General features: G+C 52.1%; 1 protein-coding gene across 1 annotated transcript; it reads left to right on the top strand.

Annotated features, from left to right (window-relative positions):
• The first annotated feature begins 13,885 nt into the window (after positions 1 to 13,885).
• On the top strand, positions 13,886 to 17,838 carry RRM2 (ribonucleotide reductase regulatory subunit M2). The gene is made up of 10 exons (XM_054566606.1): positions 13,886 to 13,999; positions 14,090 to 14,164; positions 14,583 to 14,726; positions 14,956 to 15,072; positions 15,533 to 15,666; positions 15,845 to 15,939; positions 16,068 to 16,201; positions 17,302 to 17,406; positions 17,493 to 17,606; positions 17,686 to 17,838. The coding sequence occupies exons 1-10, from the start codon at positions 13,892 to 13,894 to the stop codon at positions 17,836 to 17,838; spliced, it is 1,179 nt and encodes a 392-aa protein (XP_054422581.1). The 5' UTR covers positions 13,886 to 13,891.
• Positions 17,839 to 19,340: the final 1,502 nt, after the last annotated feature.

Below are 19,340 nucleotides of genomic sequence, written 5' to 3'. Positions count from 1 at the left end.
AAAGCCGTGGGGAGCTGGGACCAGCTGGGTGGCCCTGGGCCAGGGCGGGAGACTCAGCTTTGGCCACTCCTCTCTGGCTCCCGCGCTCTCCGCTCTCCCGCTCTCTGAGTGGGTGGCCAAAGCTCAGCCTCTGTTCCAGACGCCCGACCTGGGGCCCAAGGAAAGAGGGAGGTGCCAGGCAGCTGCAAGAGACGGAGAAACTGTGTCAGATTGGAGAAGGCTAAGGAGACATCACTGCAAAGCACAAGAGGAGCCCTTCACCGTAGAGAAGACAGTATCTGGAAAACTCCGGGGAATCCGAACCAAGTCTGCAGTAAAGTTAAGGTTTTATTTTTGTAATTGTGCTGTGGTTACACCCTGTGTTAACAGCAGGGGGAGCAGGCGTGCTGTGGAGACTGTACTATCGTGGCAACTCCCCTGTAAGTCTAAAATCATTTTAAAATAAAGTTTTTAAAATTGTGTGCTTTTCTTCATGAAAATAAAAGGAGGCGCCCTGGCCGGCGTGGCTCCGTTGGCTTAGCGTCGACTCACCAGGTGAAAGGTCGCTGGTTTGATTCCCAGTCAGGGCACGGGCCTGGGTTGCCGGCCTGGCCCCCAGCTGGGGTGCATGGGCGAGGCCACCGATCCATCTCACGTCTATGTTTCTCTCCCTGTCTTTCTCCCACCCTTCCCATCGCTCTAAAAAATAAGTAAAGTAATTAAAAAATAAAAGGAGGCGCTGGCTGTCGTCTCCTGGCACATGGTGGAATACTGTCATCACGCTGCCTGATTTCTTTGCCCCTCCCACCGTCCCAGCCTGGCACAGACATGTCACCCAGACCGCTGGGCAAAGGTCCACGGAAGCCACAGGGAGAGAGAGAAGAGAATGGCTGGCCTCTTCCTCACGCTGCAGCGTTGTTCTAAGTTATCACTCCAGTTACTCGGCCTCAAAACCCTGGGGCCTTCCTCGCCTCCTCCCCTCCCACTCCTGTCCCACCTGCAAGCCGTCAGCTGTTCCCTTGGTTCTGCCTTCCTTCCCAGCACCTGTCTAGAACCTGGCCCCCCGACTTCCTCCGTTGCCCTGTCTCAGTCCTCTCCAGCCCCCCCCCGAACCCCGTCTCCTGGCCCATCCTCAACCGGGCCAACCACGCGCACGCCCCAGGGCCTTTGCACGAGTATGCCTGCAACTCTGCCAGAAACCTGCGTGCTCACGCCCACCCACACGTCTCGCCCCCTCCTCTCCGTTGCATCTGCAACAGGAAAGCCTGTTGTAAACTAAGCCCTCCCCCCACACTGCAGAGCCCCTTTAGTTTGTCTAGCCTCCTTCCATGGCCTTCCTCCTTCTGGCGAACAACCTTTTAAAAGGGCTTTATTTATTTATTTTTAGGGAGAGGGAAAGGGAGGGAGAAAGAGAGGGAGAGAAACCGCAATGCGAGGCAGCAACATCCAGCGGTTGCCTCTCGTGCGTGCCTGAACCCGCCGCCCAGGCACATGCCCTGACCGGGAGTCCAACGGCCACCTTTCGCTTTGCGGGACAGCGCCCAGCCCTCCAAGCCCCACGGGCCTCGCTGACGACTTCATACCCTGGTCGTGGTTATTGTTGGCCCCTCTTTTGCTCCTGCTGGGATACAGGCCTCCAGGGGCAGGGCTTTCTTTGTGACCTGTTCCCCCGGTGGCCTCAGATCCTAGCATAGCACCTGGCGCTCAGGAGCCACCTGCTGAGCCAGGGACCCGTGGGAGAGAGGGCGGGAGAGCCACGGCCCCCGGGATCAGCATCGGCAAACCACCCACAAAACTGTCTTTCCGTGGGTTTCTGTCCCTCTAGAGCAGCCAGTGGTCTTAGCTACGGCCACTGTGCTGCACGCCCCATCCCAGGACTTGTACGGGGAGCCTGCACCGTTGACCAGGCCACCTATCACGCGCCCTCCACCCCCTGCCGCTGGCCACGCCCAATCTGTTCCAAGTATCTAGGAGGGTTTTTGTCAGATTCCACGTATAGGCGAGAACATACGTCCTTGGTCTCTATTTGCTGACCTGTGGAGAAGGCTGCTGGACAGGAGCTGGGACCAGGGTCAGGAGTGCAAATGGCCCCCGGGACCCTTCAGGTTAAGAGCCTGGGAGAGAACTACCCCCCCATCTCTGATCTCCCTCTAGCCTCCTAGTGGCGTTCCCACAGACTCGAGGAGGCTCTTTGAAGTTGGGTTCCCCTCAGCCCCTGACCCCGGGCAGGGTAGGGGAGGAGAGGGGCTGAGGACCTGGCCTGTAACCCAGGCCTGTGCCCTGACTGGGAATCGAACCAGGGACCCTTTGGTTCTCAGGCTGGTGCTCAGTCCACTGAGCCACCCCAGCCAGGGCTATGTGTGTATTTTTTTAAAAAACGGGAATATTGTCTAAATCCCAGTGAGATGTCTTTTGTTGTCAGGCCCTAGATTAATCACCACGTTCCTTTCATGAAGGAGTAAAATGTTTGGACTTGAAAGAACTAAATATCAGCTGGATTTTTTTTCTATTCAAGCCACCACTGAGTCATGTTCCGATGTTTCCTGGGCTGTTTTTTAACTCTCCTTGAGTGGCTTTCTGGTCAGAGCAGACCTGGAGGGCCTCGCCCCCAGCAGGGCGGGGGGAGCAGGGCCGCCCCCTTAGGAGCCCGGCCGGGCGGGCGGGGCAGGCGTGTGGAGAGCTGCTCTCGGGTTCTGGGCACATAAGCCAGTAGGTACCCCTTCTGCTTAAGTGTCTGCCACTTGTACCCGGAGTCCTGACGAACAGTCTCTCTCCAGCTCTCGGTTCTGCTTCCTCTGCGCCGCGTCCACTCTCCACCCTGGGCTCCCACAAGTCCCCGGCTCAGTTCTCCAAGCTGCAAATGCAGCAGGAAGTCAGAGCTTCCCTGTCCCTCCCACGCCAGCCCACGGGCTCCCTTAGGAAGGCTCGAGTGGGCTGCCCATTCCTAAGGGGTCGAGAGACTAGAAGGTGCAGAGGCCCCTGCACCTTCAGGGACAAGGGGCTCCGGGGCCCTGTGTCCTCACAAGGCCTGGGGCTCTTGCTTTGTGTCCGATGGGGTGGGCAGTCCCAGCTCCAGGAGGCCCGGCCCCGCCTCTCTCGTCCGCTCCACCACCCAGCCCCTCCACTTCCTGGAACACTTTCTTGCCACTTTGGATTCTGTCGACCCATCCGAAATGCGATTCTGCAGGGTTTTGATAACGAGCACCTAAGCTCCCTGGCGTCCCCGCACGCCCGGGGCTGTGCCGAGATAGGGCTGCGCCGAGATAGGGCTGCTGGGCCTGCCCATCGGGCACAGGCAGAGTGGGAACAGGGCACCTCCCCTGGGTCCCACCAGGCGACACGGCGGGCGGGGGGCACCTTGGGATGGGGGGTATGGGCGGGGAGACCCTCAGCAGAGCCCAAAAGCCCACAACCATCACAATAGCTGCCATTTACGGAGGATTACCACACGCCAGGCACCAGCTAGGTCTGCCCCGCATGGTCTCACATAAGCCCACAGCAGCTCCTTGAAGGGGTCATGTCCCCCATCCCCCGGCCCCTGGAGGAAGGGAAAGCTCCAGGAGGGCGGCTTGCAGGGCTGCAGAGCCAGGAAATGTCCAACATTTCGGGCCTTTGTTGCCAAGCAGCGCTATGAGACAGGAAGCAGGTAATAGTATTGATTTTGTTTCCAACTCTACATTGTCAACCTTATTAGAATACTCCTATAAAAGTTAATGCTGGAAATGTAAATCAAAACAAGGGTTATTATTTTTTTAAAGAGAAACATCAAATAGCAAGTGTTGGTGAGGATGCTGAGAAATTGGAACCTCTGTGCCCTCTCGGGGAATGTAAGATGGGGCAGCCACTATGGAAAATAATGCAGTAGTTCCTCAGAAAATCAAATTATTCTCTATACTTTTTTAACTTTTAAAACGTGAGGAAGGAAAGAAAAAGTACATGCCGCACATTTACTGATCATACTGCAATAACAAAAGAGTAGAAATTAAAAGATATTAAACATTGACATCAAACCACATGGATAATTAACACTTTTGACCTTCCAAGTAATAACTCAGCTCAAAGTAGGAACCGAAACCAAAAGTTCAGACTCTTTTTTAAAAAATGCAGCAGTGAGATCACCACCTATTAAAACCTGTGGGATTTGGCCAAAAGGCGCTCAAAAGAACATGCAAGGGCAGTAATAATGTCTTTGAGGAAACGCTAGGCCAGCTGGGTGCAAAGGCAGCTGAGCTGCCGCGGCGCCGACCGGTCTGAGGACATCCTAAACAGGAGCTCAGTTTCTTTTCTCAGGCTCATTTGCTGTTGCTTTTTTGTTGAATGGTTTCACGTGTAAATGAAGCTTAAAAAAAAAAAGAAAAGTAAAATGCTAAAAGCAAAGTGGGATCCAGGGGTGGGATCCGGAACAAGGAAGGGGCTTTAGTGAGAAATCTGGTGGAATCTGAATAAAGTCTGTAGTTAGGAGTTTGGTACTCACGTTAATTTCTTTAGGTTTTTTTTTTTTTTAAGCAACTGTAAGGTGTCAATATTAGGGAAAGATAAATGAAGTCTATATGGGAACTTTCTTTAACATCTTTGCAATTTTTCTGCCAATCAAAATAAATTATGCCAAAATAAGTCTAAAGAAAAAAGATGGATGTTTATAGTGGCGTGGGTGTTGAGAGGAAAGGCAGGAACGCGCACTCGGGGGCCAGGCTGCTGGCTGGGCAGTGTGAGCCCGGTGGGCCTGCGCACCAGCCCCGGCTCACGGCGCGGCTGCAGAGCCTTTGGGCACCAGCTCTGCAGTGTCCCGGGAGGTGCTCCTGGAACCCCGGCCTGGTGCCCACCTCTCTAGCCCTGCCAACCATTTCACAAGCACTGATTCTCCTCTGTAAATCCTTTTCTGCTGAAATTGGCTACAGTAATTCTCAAACGACCCCTAACTTATGTTCAGATAGAAACACCAAATATATTCACACCACAGAAGGAAGTGAGAAAGTTATCAAAACCATTTCTCTCCCTCCACAGAAATAAGGTGCTCATCCCTGATAGCTTTTGCAGGCAAATTTTATCAGACTTACAGGAGGCAGATAATTTATATCCAAGTGAAGAAAAATATGTAAACATTCTTAATTTTATCCTAAGGAAACTACTCATATTCCCCAAAAAATGTGAGAATAGAGGACATGGTAAAAGATTAACAATTCTATTTCTGAATAATGTGGAATCTAAATAATCCTACTGGTTCTAGTAGAGTAATAATAAAAGAATATAGACCATGGCAGATACAGACTAACTTCGTGGTTAAAAGCACAGATTCAGGAATGAGACTGTGGAGGTTCAAAACCTGGTTTCATCTGTCTGATTTTGGGTAAATTACTTAATCTTACCTTCTTCATGCATAAAATGGGGATGATGATGTTCCTACCTCATGGGTTATGTTACAGTAAGTAATTATTTGGTTGGAGTGTTGTCCCGTACACCAAAAGGCTGTGGTTTGATTCCTGGTCAAGTCACATACCTAGGCTGCGGGTTCGATCCCTGGTTGGGGCATGTGCAGGAGGCAACCGATCGATGTTTTTCACATCTCTCTCTCTCAAACCAGTAAACATATGCTTGGGCAAGAATTAAAGCATAAGACTACAAAGAGTGCACGGGGAAGTCCTGGCACGTCCGGAGTGTGTGCGCGCGCTGGCCATCACTGTTGCATCCATAGATTCAGGGAGAAGAGCCACACAGCTTCATTGGTAGACGCCAAAAGAGTATTTGATTAAATTCAACATTCCTCATGTGATCCAGGATATAATGAATTTATTTAACATAACAAAGAATGTATTGCAAACATCAACAGGCAACTCTGGGTAAAAAGCCGGATCAGGGACCCCCTTCCTGTCCTTTGCTCAGTGAGTACTTGCAGAGAACACACTGGGGGTGTCAGCAGCAAACACAGCTCACTGGGTCCGGCTCCCCTGAGCTTTGATTCTCAATAAGGAACAAAGTCAATAGACTGACAGTGCTATGCAAAACGTGGAAACAGGGAGGCGTGGTCGAGGTGGGCCCGGGGAGAAGAGCAAGCCGCCCCAGAAGAGGCCGGAGACCCCGCGGTTCAGGCCCGGAGGGTGGCTCCAACCGGGAGGAGCCCTCCTGGGCCGGCGACGGAGCAGAAAGGAGGGCCGAGCTCTGTAAAGATACTGAGAATTAAATCCAACCAGTAATGCACGAAATCCACAAGAATATTCTAGGTTAGCTCTTTCTTTCACGTGTTGGAATTTGGGAATTTCTTTCACATCTTGTGTTGGAATTTGGGATTTTTCTCTCCTTTTCTGGGCTCTAAGGTCCTTTCCGGGCTATTTTGCAGCAATCTGAGTTTTGAGTATCACCTTCTACTGAAACCTTTGGGGAACTGCAGGAGGAGCTTCAGGCTGTGACTAGACACCCAATGGACTCACCAAAGAGGCTTAACCCAGCCTGGCCCCGGAGCCTTCTCAGACGCACCGGGCAGGACTCCCACGGACACTCAAGCTGTCAGGAGTGCAGAGCCTTGGTCACTGACTCGACCCTAGTGCCAAATTCCCTTCCCTTCTCCCAGAATGTTCACGCGAACAGCAGGACAGAGAGGAAAGCTCGCAGGGGCTTGGAGGGGGGCTGAGTCCAGGCCTGCTCTGCAGACGTTGTGGGGGACATGGAGCGAGGACATTGGCGACTGCTCGGGAAGCAAGCGTGCAGAGGGTGTCACATGTTGCTAGATACCGCAGCACCGTGTCTCTGCTTCAAAAAGACCCACAGGAGAGGAAACCTGAGATTGAGTCAAGATCCAGGAGGGGTTGATGTAGCTGTTGTTACTGCCTGTGTCATGGAGATCCTTCTGATATTAGCGTGGAGAATAATGACGACATGGAGTCGATTTAGCCATAAACCTTATTCTTGTACTTTTTTTTTCTTGCTGGTAGCTTTAAGGTCTTCGTGTAGCAGCTCCAGAAAGCTACGCCACGCTAGGAGACACTGTAGACCAACATTCTGATAACCTGTGATAGAAGGTCTGTAACGTCTTTTTCTTGCCTCTGTTTCTTGTCTACTTTGAGGCCAGTAACTTACAGGAAATCTATGTAGTTTGCATTTGAATGACTTCAACACACTTCAGTTCCTCTTTTATCTAACCCAAGGAAGCACTAATAGGTCTTGACTGTTATCCTTGTGTTTTGGAAGCCTGAAGTTGGTGAGATGAAACCCAATATCATTGGAAGCAAGTAATTTCTGCAGAAGGAATGCGAAAAAAAACTTGGGGTGGTTTGGCTCGCACATGATTGGAGCAGGGTGTATGAACTAGACTCCCTGGTTTTCCAAAGTGTGGGTTGTAACACATGTTTTCATGCGCTGTTTCAACTTTTAGTAGCAAATAAATGTGTACATGGGGCATCTTATTTAAATTAGAGGCATATTTTCTTTTCAGTTTGCAGGCTGGCGCTCAATCCACTGAGCCACACTAGCTAGGGCAGAGGCATTTTTTTTTAAAAAGAAGAATATTCTAAAACTTTACTGGAGGTCACTGAACAAAACCTTAATAAAGGAGTATATTGTGCTCATAAATGGGAAAACATACACTGTGTAAGATACTATTCCCCTCCCCCAAATTATCTATAAAATAAATGCAATTATAATTTTAAAATTCTGAAAGGGCTACCCAGGGTGTGATTCCATTTATATGATATTCTCTAAGTGACAAAATTATGGTGACGGAGACCAGATAGATGGCTTAGGAGCCGGGGTCAAGGGAGGGCTTGATTCCTAAGGAACAATGGAGGAATTTTCTCTGTGGCTGGCAATGGAGTGGCTCTGCTTTCTGATCTGATGGTGATTACTCGGATCTACACGTCTGATAAATTTTCCAAGGCAAATTTTATTACCATGCACATAACCGCAAGTGCCTATGGGAACGGGTGAAATCCCAGTAAGGCTCATAATTTACTTAACAGGATTGCAACAATGGCAATTGCCTGACTTTGACCCTAAACTGAGGTTACATAAGACACAGAGGGAACAGGGTGAAGGGTGCACAGGAACTGTTGGTACTAATTTTGCAACTTCTATGTCTTAAACTATATCCAAAGACAAAGTTACATTTAAGAAAAGAGAGAAAAGTAGACGTAAATGAAAAACCAGGCAACGTAACTGGAACAGCATAGAAAAGGAGACACCATCCAAAAGATACAGAGCACCTGTGCATCCATAGGAACGTGATAAATAACCCAACCAATAAACAGACAAGTATCAGGAAATTCAGAGAATATAAATGTCCATATTCAATCTTACTAATAATCAACTAGATTCAGAATAAGGCAGCACGGAAATATTAGTTTCCACTCATGAAAGACCGGGGGCCAGGGTGTAGAGCGGCACTCCCGTCCGCCGCGGAGTGAGGCGGCCAGCACCTCGCAGGCCTCTGGACGGCGCCCATCCAGATTTTAACCATTTATGCCACTTGACCCAGTAGTTCTCCTTCAAAGAATACAATCACTGCAGCACTGTTTATAGTAGCAAAAAATTGGACAGGACCTAAATCTGTGTAGAAAAAATAAAATATTTTTCTATTGTTGTCATTTCAAGGTATTTTTAAAACCAAACCCTAAAAGACACTTAGACTCGGTGCCTGATGACTTGGTTGCCCTCAGAGTCCTGGGCAAAGAGCAACTCAGCAGTCGCCACGCCCCGAGCCGGGAGGAGGCGGCCCGGAGCCCCGATTCTGCCTGTTGGTATCCCTGGGGCGTGTTTGGAAGAGGGCAGCCTGGCCCTTTCAGCCTGGCCCGGGGCTGATGGCCTCGGCCCCCAGCCAGAGGACTGGTGAGGCAAGTGATCCGGCAGCAAATATGCAGCTGGTTCCAGGAGTCTCCTAAGTGGGGGCATCCTCACAACAGTCCTGGGAAGTGGGTTCTAGGCGCTGTCCTCACGCGGAGAAGCCGATGTTCATTCGCGAACACGGGGTGCAGAGCGCGGGGGTTCACACCGGGGCGCCTGGGTCTAGAACCTGCAACCTGCACCAGGTGCTAAACATGGGGGTCCTGCAGGCATATTCCGTGAGAAAAGGGAGCTACAAAGCAGTGAGTATAGCAGGGCCCCGGAGAGTGTGAACATAAAAATAAAGGTCTGGCAGACTAGCTTTGGGGCCTGATTATGGAAAACATTTACCCTTTTGTTTATATATATTTATATTTTTGCATTTTTTACAATAAAGTGTATCACTTTTATACAATAAGGATACTTAAAGGTAAAAGGCCAAACATTTTAAAACAAAGAAAATCCTCTTACAGAGGTCGAACAGTCCAGGGCACTCACTTCCCACTCCCCCTCCGCACCCGCCAGGGGCTGACCTCCCTTCCAGGGAGGGGCTCTCCTCAGCGGGCTCCCGGAGGGTGGAACCCCTGCAGGGGCCCCTAGGTGTTGACTTGGGGTGGGTGTCGGGCCACCCTCCCCGGAACTCTCCAGGGCTGGCCCTTCCCCCAGCAGCCGAAACCCCCTCAGGGGAACATGAGATCATTGGCCAAAGAAAAACTCCTTCAAAAGAAAACCCACAAACTGGATTACAAACACCATCAAAAACGAGATTAGAAGGGACAGACCAAGAATTTAAAATAAGCAGAGTAAACACACAGACTACTAAACCGTCAGGATCTAGGAATCCTGACCTCATGCTTTAAAAAATGCTAACGTTTGCAACTTGGTGGCAATTTCATCCACTTGCAACTACTGAATCTCGGGATGAAGAGGTTTAGCGTCAACTTACCCTGCTCAAAGGGGCAAACTCCCTCTCAACGTCCCTTGAGGGGCCGCTTGAGCCCGAAGGAAACCCGGCTCCTGCCTGCCCAGGCCGGCTCCCTCGCCCAGACCTCTGGGCGGCTGAACCTCTGGGTCTACATCCTGGGTTTTTCTGGATTGGGATCCAAGCTTAAAATGCCTCGCCCTTTCTGGGAGGAACGTGAATAGGGTTCTGGGGTAGACTGGGGGTGTGGGGGGGTTTCTGCAGAGAGCGTTGTATGAAGGGGGAGGTCCCTCGGCAGGTTTGGGGGTTGGTGGAGGGGCGGAGGGCAGGGTGGGCTCTACCCAGAGCCCACTGCTTTGCTCTTGAAATTCCACAGCTAACAAGTCACGCTTGGGAGGGGGTGTTCCCTCTTCCTGCACCCCTTTAACTTGTGTCCCTCAGCTCTGAGCCCTGACGGTCTGAAAGGGGACGTCTAGGTCAGAAAGAGAAAGAAGGTTCTCTGGAGCTACACAGGGAGGAACTCGTGGGTTTGAGGAGGGTTGCCCTAGCTTCCCTAGTGGTTGCGAAACAAGGGAACCTCACGGAGGGAAGGGGCAGACGGGTGCCAGGAAGGGAACCCCATAAAGGAAATGGGGCACAGCCATGCCGTGGAGTGCGGCTCGGCCTTGGGAAGGAGCGAGACCCTGACACTTGCTGCAGCAGGGATGACGCCTGAAGACATCACGCTAAGTGAAAGCAGCCAGACATAAAAGGACAAATGTAAGATCCCACTTCTGTGGCACTTAGAGGAGTCAGGTCCACAGGCCGAAAGGGGAAAAGGGGGGTGGTTACGGGAGGCTGAGGGAGGAGTCAGGGCCAAGGGGTGGAGAGGGAGGGCGGGGTCTCACTTTGAGGAATCAAAGTTCTGGAGACTGGTGGGCGGGCGTCAGCATCGGCCGCACCAGGTTGTGCAAGTGTTCAGTGCCGCTGAATCGAATCGCACACCTGGAAATGGGTCAAAGGTGAATTTTAGCTTTTGTATAGTTTACCATAACAATAGAATAAGCTAACTCTAAAAAAGCCTTTAGCCTTGGCCAGGCGGCCCAGCTGGTTGAAGCCTCGTCCTCTAAACCCTCTAAACCCAAATATCGCAGATTCAGTTTCTGGTGAGGGCACAAGCCAAGGATGTAGGTTTGGTCCCTGGCTGGGGTGCGTACAAAAGGCACCTGGTGGATGTTTCTCTCTCACAGCAGAGTTTCTCTTCCTCTTTCTCCCTTCCCCACCCTCTAAAATCAATAGGCATGTCCTCAGGTGAGGATTAAAAAAAAGCCTTTAGATCTAACTTCCAGTTTATAGTAAATACAGGGGTTAGAAAAACAAGTTAAATTTCCTATAAAGTCATCATCTGGCAAGTGTAGATTTGGGGGATGTGGGACGTTCTACAGAAAATTCGCCTGAACATCAAAAAGTAAATGACATGGGGGAAAAAGTGGAGGAGCTGTTCTAATTAAAAGTGACTAAAAAAAATTTTGTTTTGGAAAACCCAATGTAATGCATGCACTTAATTGGAACCTGTGTCAAAAACGAACAAATTTAAAAGACATTTGAAATGACTGGGAAAATTTGATTATGGACTAGATGGTAGGTGATATCAGAGAATTAATGTTAGTTCTCTTAGGTCTGGATATGGTGGTGTAGTGATAATAGAGCATGTCCTTATTTTTATGTATTTAATCATCACCCGTGGTGATGTTTACCGATTTTACAGAGAGGAAGGGGGAGAGAGAACCACTGATCTGCTGCCTCCAGTAGGTGCGCTGCCCGGGGTGGACCCTGAGACCAAAGCGTGGGCCTCACTGGGGATCGGACCTGCAACCTTTCCGTGCACCAGACGGCACTGCAACCAAGTGAGCCACCCGGCCAGGGAGAGTGTCCTTATTTTTAGGAGCTATGTGTCCAACTATGTAGGGGTGAGGTGTCCTGTCTGCCACGCAACTTTCAAATGATGCCGAAAAACCCTCGCAGGGCCAGAGCGGGGATCAAGCCAAGTTCGCCCCGCGGAAAGGACTGCTGTCTCCGAGGTGTTGGGTGGGTCCTTTAGAAGCGCCCCCATTTTTTTTTTTTAAAAAGATTTTACTTACTTATTTTTACAGAGAGGGGATGAGAGGGAGAAAGTGAGGGAGAGAAACGACCATGTGTGGTGGCCCCTCACACGCCACATACTGGGGACCTGGCCTGTAACCCAGGCCTGTGCCCTGACTGGGAATCAAACCAGCCACCCTTTGGTTCGCAGGCCGGCGCTCGAGCCACTGAGCCACACCAGCCAGGGCCGCGTCCCCATTTTTGTGCGCTGAAATACTCCTAACAACACGCCGGCCGAGCAAAGTGTGCTGTGCAAGTTAGGGAGCTGCGTGACCTCGCGCAGTGCCCTTGACTCTCAGGCCGGAATGTGCTCGCCTGCAGGACCGAGCTCAGAATACCTGCTCGACACCCTGGTCCGGATTAAAAGTGGAAGTGAAGGGTGCGGGTGCCCAGTGGCTGCAGGGTCACTGCCACTGGTGTTACCGGGTGAGAATCCCGAACGCGGTGTCTGGTTTAGGGACGGATGGGCGGCTCTGGGATAAACCTCCCGGGGCCTGTTTCTCGGCAGCGGCGACTGGCCCGGGCCCGCCGCACCGGAAGCTGGGTCCGGAGCGGGAGCCTGGGGTCCCCGCCCCTGCTCGGAGTTCAACTGGGCGGGAGTCGGAGGGGTGGAACCTCTCTGGTGCACCAATCGTGGAGAAAAGCAGCTGTAAAAATGGGCCACGTAATAGAACTGTCAAAAAAACCGCGCAAAACAAAACGGACGGTCCCACCTGGCCCTCGGCCGCCCCTCGGCCGCCCCTCTCCGGGCGCCGGGCCCCCCGGCCGGGCGGAGCCCTCCCGCTCCGTCCCCGGGGTCGGAGACGGGGCGCTGCGCGGCAGAAGCCCGCCTCGGCGGTGTTCGGGCGCCCCCCAGGGGCAGAACCAGCCCGCTCTCTGGGCCTGCTGCTTCCTTGTCAAGCAAGAGCAATTTAAAACATAACACTGTAGGCGGGAGGCCGGGGCAGCCCCAGTGACTCAAAGCGGGGAGGCAGGACAGGGGGATGGCGGCGGCCTCTGCCTGCCGCGTGGCGCTGCTCATCTCCCAACGCCCATGTGCTCTCTTGGTGGCCAGGGAAGAAGTTTTCCACTAAAAACGTCCCAATTCCCGGCTGGCTCACAGGTAGCCTCGATGATTTCTGCAGACAGAGCGTACCAGGGGCTGCTCTTTTTCACTGGTTTCTGGTGTTTTGCCATATGCACAAATTTAAAAAAGCAAAGGCAAAGCACAATGAAAACTAAGTTCATGTCTACGCCCTCACCCCACTGGGGGTTTTCAACCCTCTCCCGGCTGCTTCTGTCTGACAAGGCCTCCCTGAGCTCCTGGTTTTTCCATCCTCCTCTGAACTTTCTCAGGACTTTTTGCTCAGTTTCCAATTTTCCAAACCATTCTCTGAGGACTTTTTGCTCAGTTTCCAATTTTCCAAACCATTCTCTGAGGACTTTTTGCTCAGTTTCCAATTTTCCAAACCATTCTCTCAGGACGCTTTGCTCAGTTTCAAACACTGTACACACAGGGGACGGTGGCCTGAAAGCGGCCACACTTTCAGTGGGAGACTGTGCGAAAGGCCCTCTCCGTCCTTTGGTGAACTGGAAGGTTCACCAAGGACTGAGCATTTTACAGGAATAACTTCCCTGATAACCCCACCGGCTAGTTATGGTCACAAAGTGCCCCTTTACGGAATCTTCGCATCCTCTGACGTGTCCAGAAGACAGAGCAGCTGCCCGGCAGGACCCAGGGGCCTTCAGCCCTGACCCACAGGCGGCACCCCGCACACTCCCTGCGAATTTATGGCATCCACGCCCCGGAAGGGGGCAGGGCGGGAAAAACGAGTTCCCTGCTAGGCGGTTTCTTATTCGCAGAAGCCTGTGTTCGGACCCAGGACGCGTTATTGGGTTGGTGGGTTATGGACGGGCTTCGGGCCCACCCAATGGGACGGTGGTCCCGCCCAGAAGACTATCTCCGCGGGACTTTAAAAAGCTGGGCGGGAAGGTGCCGCTCCCAGGACCCGCGCGCAGCGTCACCTGGGGGACCCTTGAGCCGCCGCAGCCTCACCTGTAGGACCCGCCGCCGCCGCAGCCATGCTCTCCGTCCGCCGTCCGCTCGCCTCCCTCCCGGGCCTGCAGCAGCTGCAGCAGTCGCCTTGTTCAGCTGTCAAGGGGCTCAGCCTGGCGGACAAGGAGAACACGGTGGGAGCGCGCGCGGGGGCAGGGGCGGGCCGGGGCGGGCCGGGGCTGCGGGCCGGGGCCGTTTCTCACCGCGCGTCTCCCTCCCCGCAGCCGCCGGCCCTCAATGGCACCCGCGTGCTGGCCAACAAGGTCGCCCGCAGGATCTTCCAGGAGCCGAGCGAGCCGGTGAGCGGGACGCGGGCGGGCCGGGGGGCGGGCCGGCGGGCGGGCCGGCGGGCGGGCCGGTGAGCGGGACTCGGGCGGGCCGGCGGGCGGGCCGGCGGGCGGCGCCGGCCGTAGGGGGCGTTCGGAGGAGCGCGCTCCGGGCGCCTCCTCTCCATTCATTGTCTCCTCTACCCCACCTCCTCCCTGCCGGGACTTTTTCCCGCCAAGTCGCTCCTAACTTCCGACTTGTCGGACCCGCCGCGTTCCCCACCGGCTCTCGGCCCCCTTCCCGCTGTGCTCTGGATGCAGTGCACGGGGGGCGCAGGAAGCGAGCCACTTGAAGTCGCCGACCCCGGCCCGGCCTTGGCCGGGGGGTGGACGGCGATTTCATGTGGTTCGCGGACACTTGGAACATTTTCACTTCCTTCTCTCGCAACAGAAAGCGAAGGTACCAGCCCTCAGCGTGCAGGACGAACCGCTGCTGAGAGAGAACCCCCGCCGCTTTGTCGTCTTCCCCATCGAGTACCACGACATCTGGCAGATGTACAAGAAGGCCGAGGCGTCCTTCTGGACAGCGGAGGAGGTAGTGGGAGCTGGGCACCGGGATGCCTCAGAAAGCGTGGGTGGGCATCGCCCCGCGCTGGAGACCCAGACCCCTCGGGGAGCGGTGGCAACCTGGGCGAAGCGCTCTTCGCGGTCCTCTCGTCCTCTGGGGCCGGTGCCTACGCGGCAGGCGCCCCGGGGAGGGCTGTGAACGCTGCTCCCACGGGCGAGGCTCTGCAGGCCTGACCGCCGTGAACCTGTGGGCTCAGGTGGACCTTTCGAAGGACCTGCTGCACTGGGAGACCCTGAAGGACGACGAGAGGCACTTCATTTCGCACGTCCTGGCGTTCTTTGCAGCGAGTGATGGCATCGTGAATGAAAACTTGGTGAGTTGACCCCCACGGTCTGCTTTTATCCACTCGAGACTGGAGGGAGGATGAATTCTGTCCCTTGCCCTCTAAGTTTTCCCGTTCCGGGTGTGTGCACATATATGTATCTGTATCTCTGTAACCTAGTGTCCATGTGATGTTTCCCGATTTATAATGTACCCGCAGTTACTTCTTTAGGATATTTTGTCCCTGACCGGAAAAGCTCAAAGTCAATGTTAAATGGTAACAAGTTTTAGCCAAGTGTTCACAGAAAAATAGAAATTTATCTTCTGATACGTACACAGAGCATGTGACGTGTAATGTGCAGCTTTCTTACCAGATAATGAAGAATTAGATAGAGAAGCAAACCTTAAACTGATCCCCAAAAGGTTGTATGCTGCAGCCAGTGGGCACTCCCGCCTGCCCCGGGCCACTGGTCATTGTTCCTCTGGCGGAACTTGCGTGTGTTCACCACCAGGTGGAGCGGTTCAGCCAGGAAGTTCAGGTCACAGAAGCCCGCTGCTTCTACGGCTTCCAGATCGCCATGGAAAACATACATTCTGAGATGTACAGCCTCCTCATCGACACTTACATCAAAGACCCCAAAGAGAGGTGGGTATTTGGGTGGTATGCCAGCGTGTAGAGGACTCACCGATTATTTATTCCAAGTGTCTGAATTCATATAGAGGTAGAAAAATGACCCCGTGTAGCCTCAGGTCCCCGGGCTCTAGTCCAGGAGCTCATGACAGAAAGTCTTTGCTGGGATGGCTGACGCTCGGTGTGCCCACAGGGAATTCCTCTTCAACGCCATCGAGACGATGCCTTGTGTCAAGAAGAAGGCAGACTGGGCCTTGCGTTGGATTGGGGACAAAGAGGCCACCTATGGTAAGGGGACCAGCGGCCCTCCTCACCACGGCACTTCGTTTTCTAAGTGATGTGACTGGTTTGCGTGCCCTTCCTATGACCATGAACCCTGACTCACCATAAGTCTGTTGGTGTTGACTCTTAACTAGGAGAGCGTGTGGTGGCGTTTGCTGCGGTGGAAGGAATCTTCTTCTCTGGGTCTTTCGCATCGATATTCTGGCTCAAGAAGCGAGGGCTGATGCCCGGCCTCACATTCTCCAACGAGCTTATTAGCAGAGATGAGGTGAGTCTAGTTCAAGTAACAGGCTTGGGTGAGCTGCACCCGAACGCTGGCATTTAGGCATGTTCACCGAAGGGAACCCAAGATGTCAGGCTGCCTTACATCCACATTCCACATGTGAAATTCAACCACACACCTACTTGTCAGGGAATTAGATACTTTAAATACTATTCTGAAATTATTTTACTCGTATTCTCAGTATATCACACTACCTTTACACGTAAGTATTTCTCGGTGGATGATGGGGTTTTTACAGGGATTTTTTTCCCCTTGGTATTCTGTGTGCCTCTACTGTAATTCAAAGTTAGTTGGTGAAATGTGAGCCCATTCTGGTCCAGCAGGTGTCTTGGAAAGCTTGGATTAAGCTGTAGAGAGGAGGGGGCGGGGCCTGGGTATTCCAGTTTAGGCCACATCAGCATTCCTTGGAGTCAGATGCACTAAGACTTGCAGAGTTGATTCTCTTGGAATTGAATTACTAAGTTCCTGCACGTTGGATTGTGAATCAAAAGAGAGTAGCCTGGCCAGTTTTGCCTCTTGCTGGGGCTATTGGCGAAATGAGGGTGTGCGGCTGTAGAACAGGAAGGATGCTCTGGGCGGGAGATGCTGGGGCGGAAGTGCTGCACCACCCCTCACGTCACAGCGCAGCGAGAACCACACTTGGCCCGCCTAGGTGGCAGCACTGAGAACCCGGGGTTGGGCTGAGCCTTTTTTGGTGACAAATGCAGAGTAGACAGCAGTGAAGTCTTTCTTTCAAGACGTTTAGTAAGCGCTTTTAATATGGTGAAGCAGGATGTATAAAGAGAATGCAGAAAAAGATAAAGCCATTTCCAATTGCATATTAGTGACCAACGCCTTCTGGTTTTATAGTGACATCTTTAAAAAATTTTATTTTTAGAGGGGAAGGGAGGGAGAAAGGGGGAGAGAAACATCAATGTGTGGTTGCTTCCTGTACACCCCCTACTGGGGACCTGGGCTGCAACCCAGGCATGTGCCCTGACTGGGAATTGAACCAGCAACGGTTTGCTTCGCAGTCTGGCACTCAGTCCACTGAGCTACAACCAGCCAGGGCTGGTTTTACAGTGACCTTAAACCTGTCCTTCTAGGGCTTGCACTGTGACTTTGCCTGCCTGATGTTCAAACACCTGGCACACAAACCTTCGGAGCATAAAGTAAAGGAAATCATCATCGATGCAGTTAAGATAGAACAGGTGGGTGGCCTGCGAGGCCTTGCACGTGCCAGAAGCAGCCACGTTCACGCGTCCGTTTTACTGAGAAGCTGTGCTTTGGTCCCCAGGAGTTCCTCACGGAGGCCTTGCCAGTGAAGCTCATTGGGATGAATTGTACTTTGATGAAGCGGTACATTGAATTTGTGGCCGACAGGCTCCTGCTGGAGCTGGGTTTTAGCAAGGTAAATACAGTTGTTCAGAGTCCTGCTGGTTCTTTTGAAATTGGTGTTCTGTATTTAAATTTTGCGGCATGCCTTTCAGGTTTTCCGAGTGGAAAACCCGTTTGACTTCATGGAGAACATCTCACTGGAAGGGAAAACCAACTTCTTTGAGAAGAGAGTAGGCGAGTATCAGAGAATGGGAGTGATGTCCAGCTCCACAGAGAACTCTTTCACGCTGGATGCCGACTTCTAAATGAACTGAAGGTCTGCTCTTTGCTGATTTTTTTTTTCCTTCTGAAAAGAAAAATTAGCTGCTTGAAGTGTTTCGGCCTGCGATGCCACAAATTGTCCCTAATGTTTGTAAATGACATCTTTATACCTGTGTAGCTACTGCAACGTTTGCCCTCCTTGTTAATGGTGCTATGGTGTCCCCTGGGAAGAAAGCATAGCCGAAAGCTGCTCGGATTGTTAGGAAAGACCTTGTCCCAGTTTGGTTCTTCCGAGCAGGCGGGCGGCGGCCCAGGCCGGTCTGCCTGGGCAGGGTTAAGCATTCAGATACTACCACAAGGCCATGGGAAGACACCAGCCTCACTTCTTCAGAGCACATTTTAAGGTTTATTTGTATATGAAACTGGTAGTTCATAGTTTGTATTGTCAACATAAAGGCCCTACTGAATGAACCTCGCTTGGGTAGTTTGTACACCAAGTGCAAAGTATTCAGTTAACTACTAGTGCGACCCAGCTCAGAATTTGCCAGGTGACCCAGATAAGTTAATTTGTGTGATCTAACTGTGCCACTTCTATTTTTTTATTTTTCCTTCATGAACTGAAGTGCCTTTCCATCCACTTTGTTCAGTCCCGTGCGTGCCTCAGTAGTTGCGGCCGCCACACCGGCGGGCTGTGTCTTGTATCTGGAGCCCGCGTTGGGTGTCACGGGATGGGACAGAGGGGAAGGCACTTCTGACCACAACCTTCAGGCACCAAAGTGTGGTCTGTGCTGCCCACTGGTGACCTGCGTGGGTGTCATTTTTCAGACTGCGTTTTCCCCAACTTCAGTTAGTGTGAAAGATCCTGGAAGATTGGTATTAGCTGGGATCTAGGATAGGCTGGCCAACTGGTTTTCACATCATCTGAACGAAATGGCCCAGCTAAGATCTTGCTCCTGTTAAGTGGTAAAACTGGGACTGAGATTGGCCAGAATGGTGTGTGTTCTGATTTTGTTTAATTTGTGTGTCAATAGGTTACACAGACTCCATTTTTATTTACTACACGTTTTTTACATTAGAAGATGTTTTTTAACACTGTCCTTTTATGTTTATACAAACTCTGTAGTTTATACTTTGAAATAATTACGCAGTCTTAGCTTGCAGTTCATAATGGGGATCATAATATACCCTCACTGAGGATATATTGTTAGCGTAGTACTTAGGAAATCAGTGCTGTGTGCGCTGTTGATAAATGTCCCATCCCAGCCCCGGCCGGTGCGGCTCCGTGGACGGAGCGCCGGCCTGCGAGCCACGGGGTTCCTGTAGTTCCCGGTCCAGGGCCCGGGCCCGGGTTGGGGCCACGTCCGGGGCAGGGGGCACATGAGAGGCAGCCACACCTTGATGTTTCCCTTTCTTCCTCTCTTCCCCTGTTTTTAAAAATAAATAAAATCTTAAGAAATATATTCAAATACTAGGTTCAGAAACAGATAAAAACTGAGATGCCCGTCCGTCATCCGGCCCCTTTCGTTAGGTGTGTAGGTTGACAGCT

The sequence above is a fragment of the Pteronotus mesoamericanus genome, unplaced genomic scaffold (genome assembly GCF_021234165.1).
Source record: "Pteronotus mesoamericanus isolate MK-2021 breed Mesoamerican mustached bat unplaced genomic scaffold, CSHL_Meso_final contig_101, whole genome shotgun sequence".
NCBI classification, from domain to species: Eukaryota; Metazoa; Chordata; class Mammalia; order Chiroptera; family Mormoopidae; genus Pteronotus; species Pteronotus mesoamericanus.
This window is presented reverse-complemented; position numbering and strand designations above follow the sequence as displayed.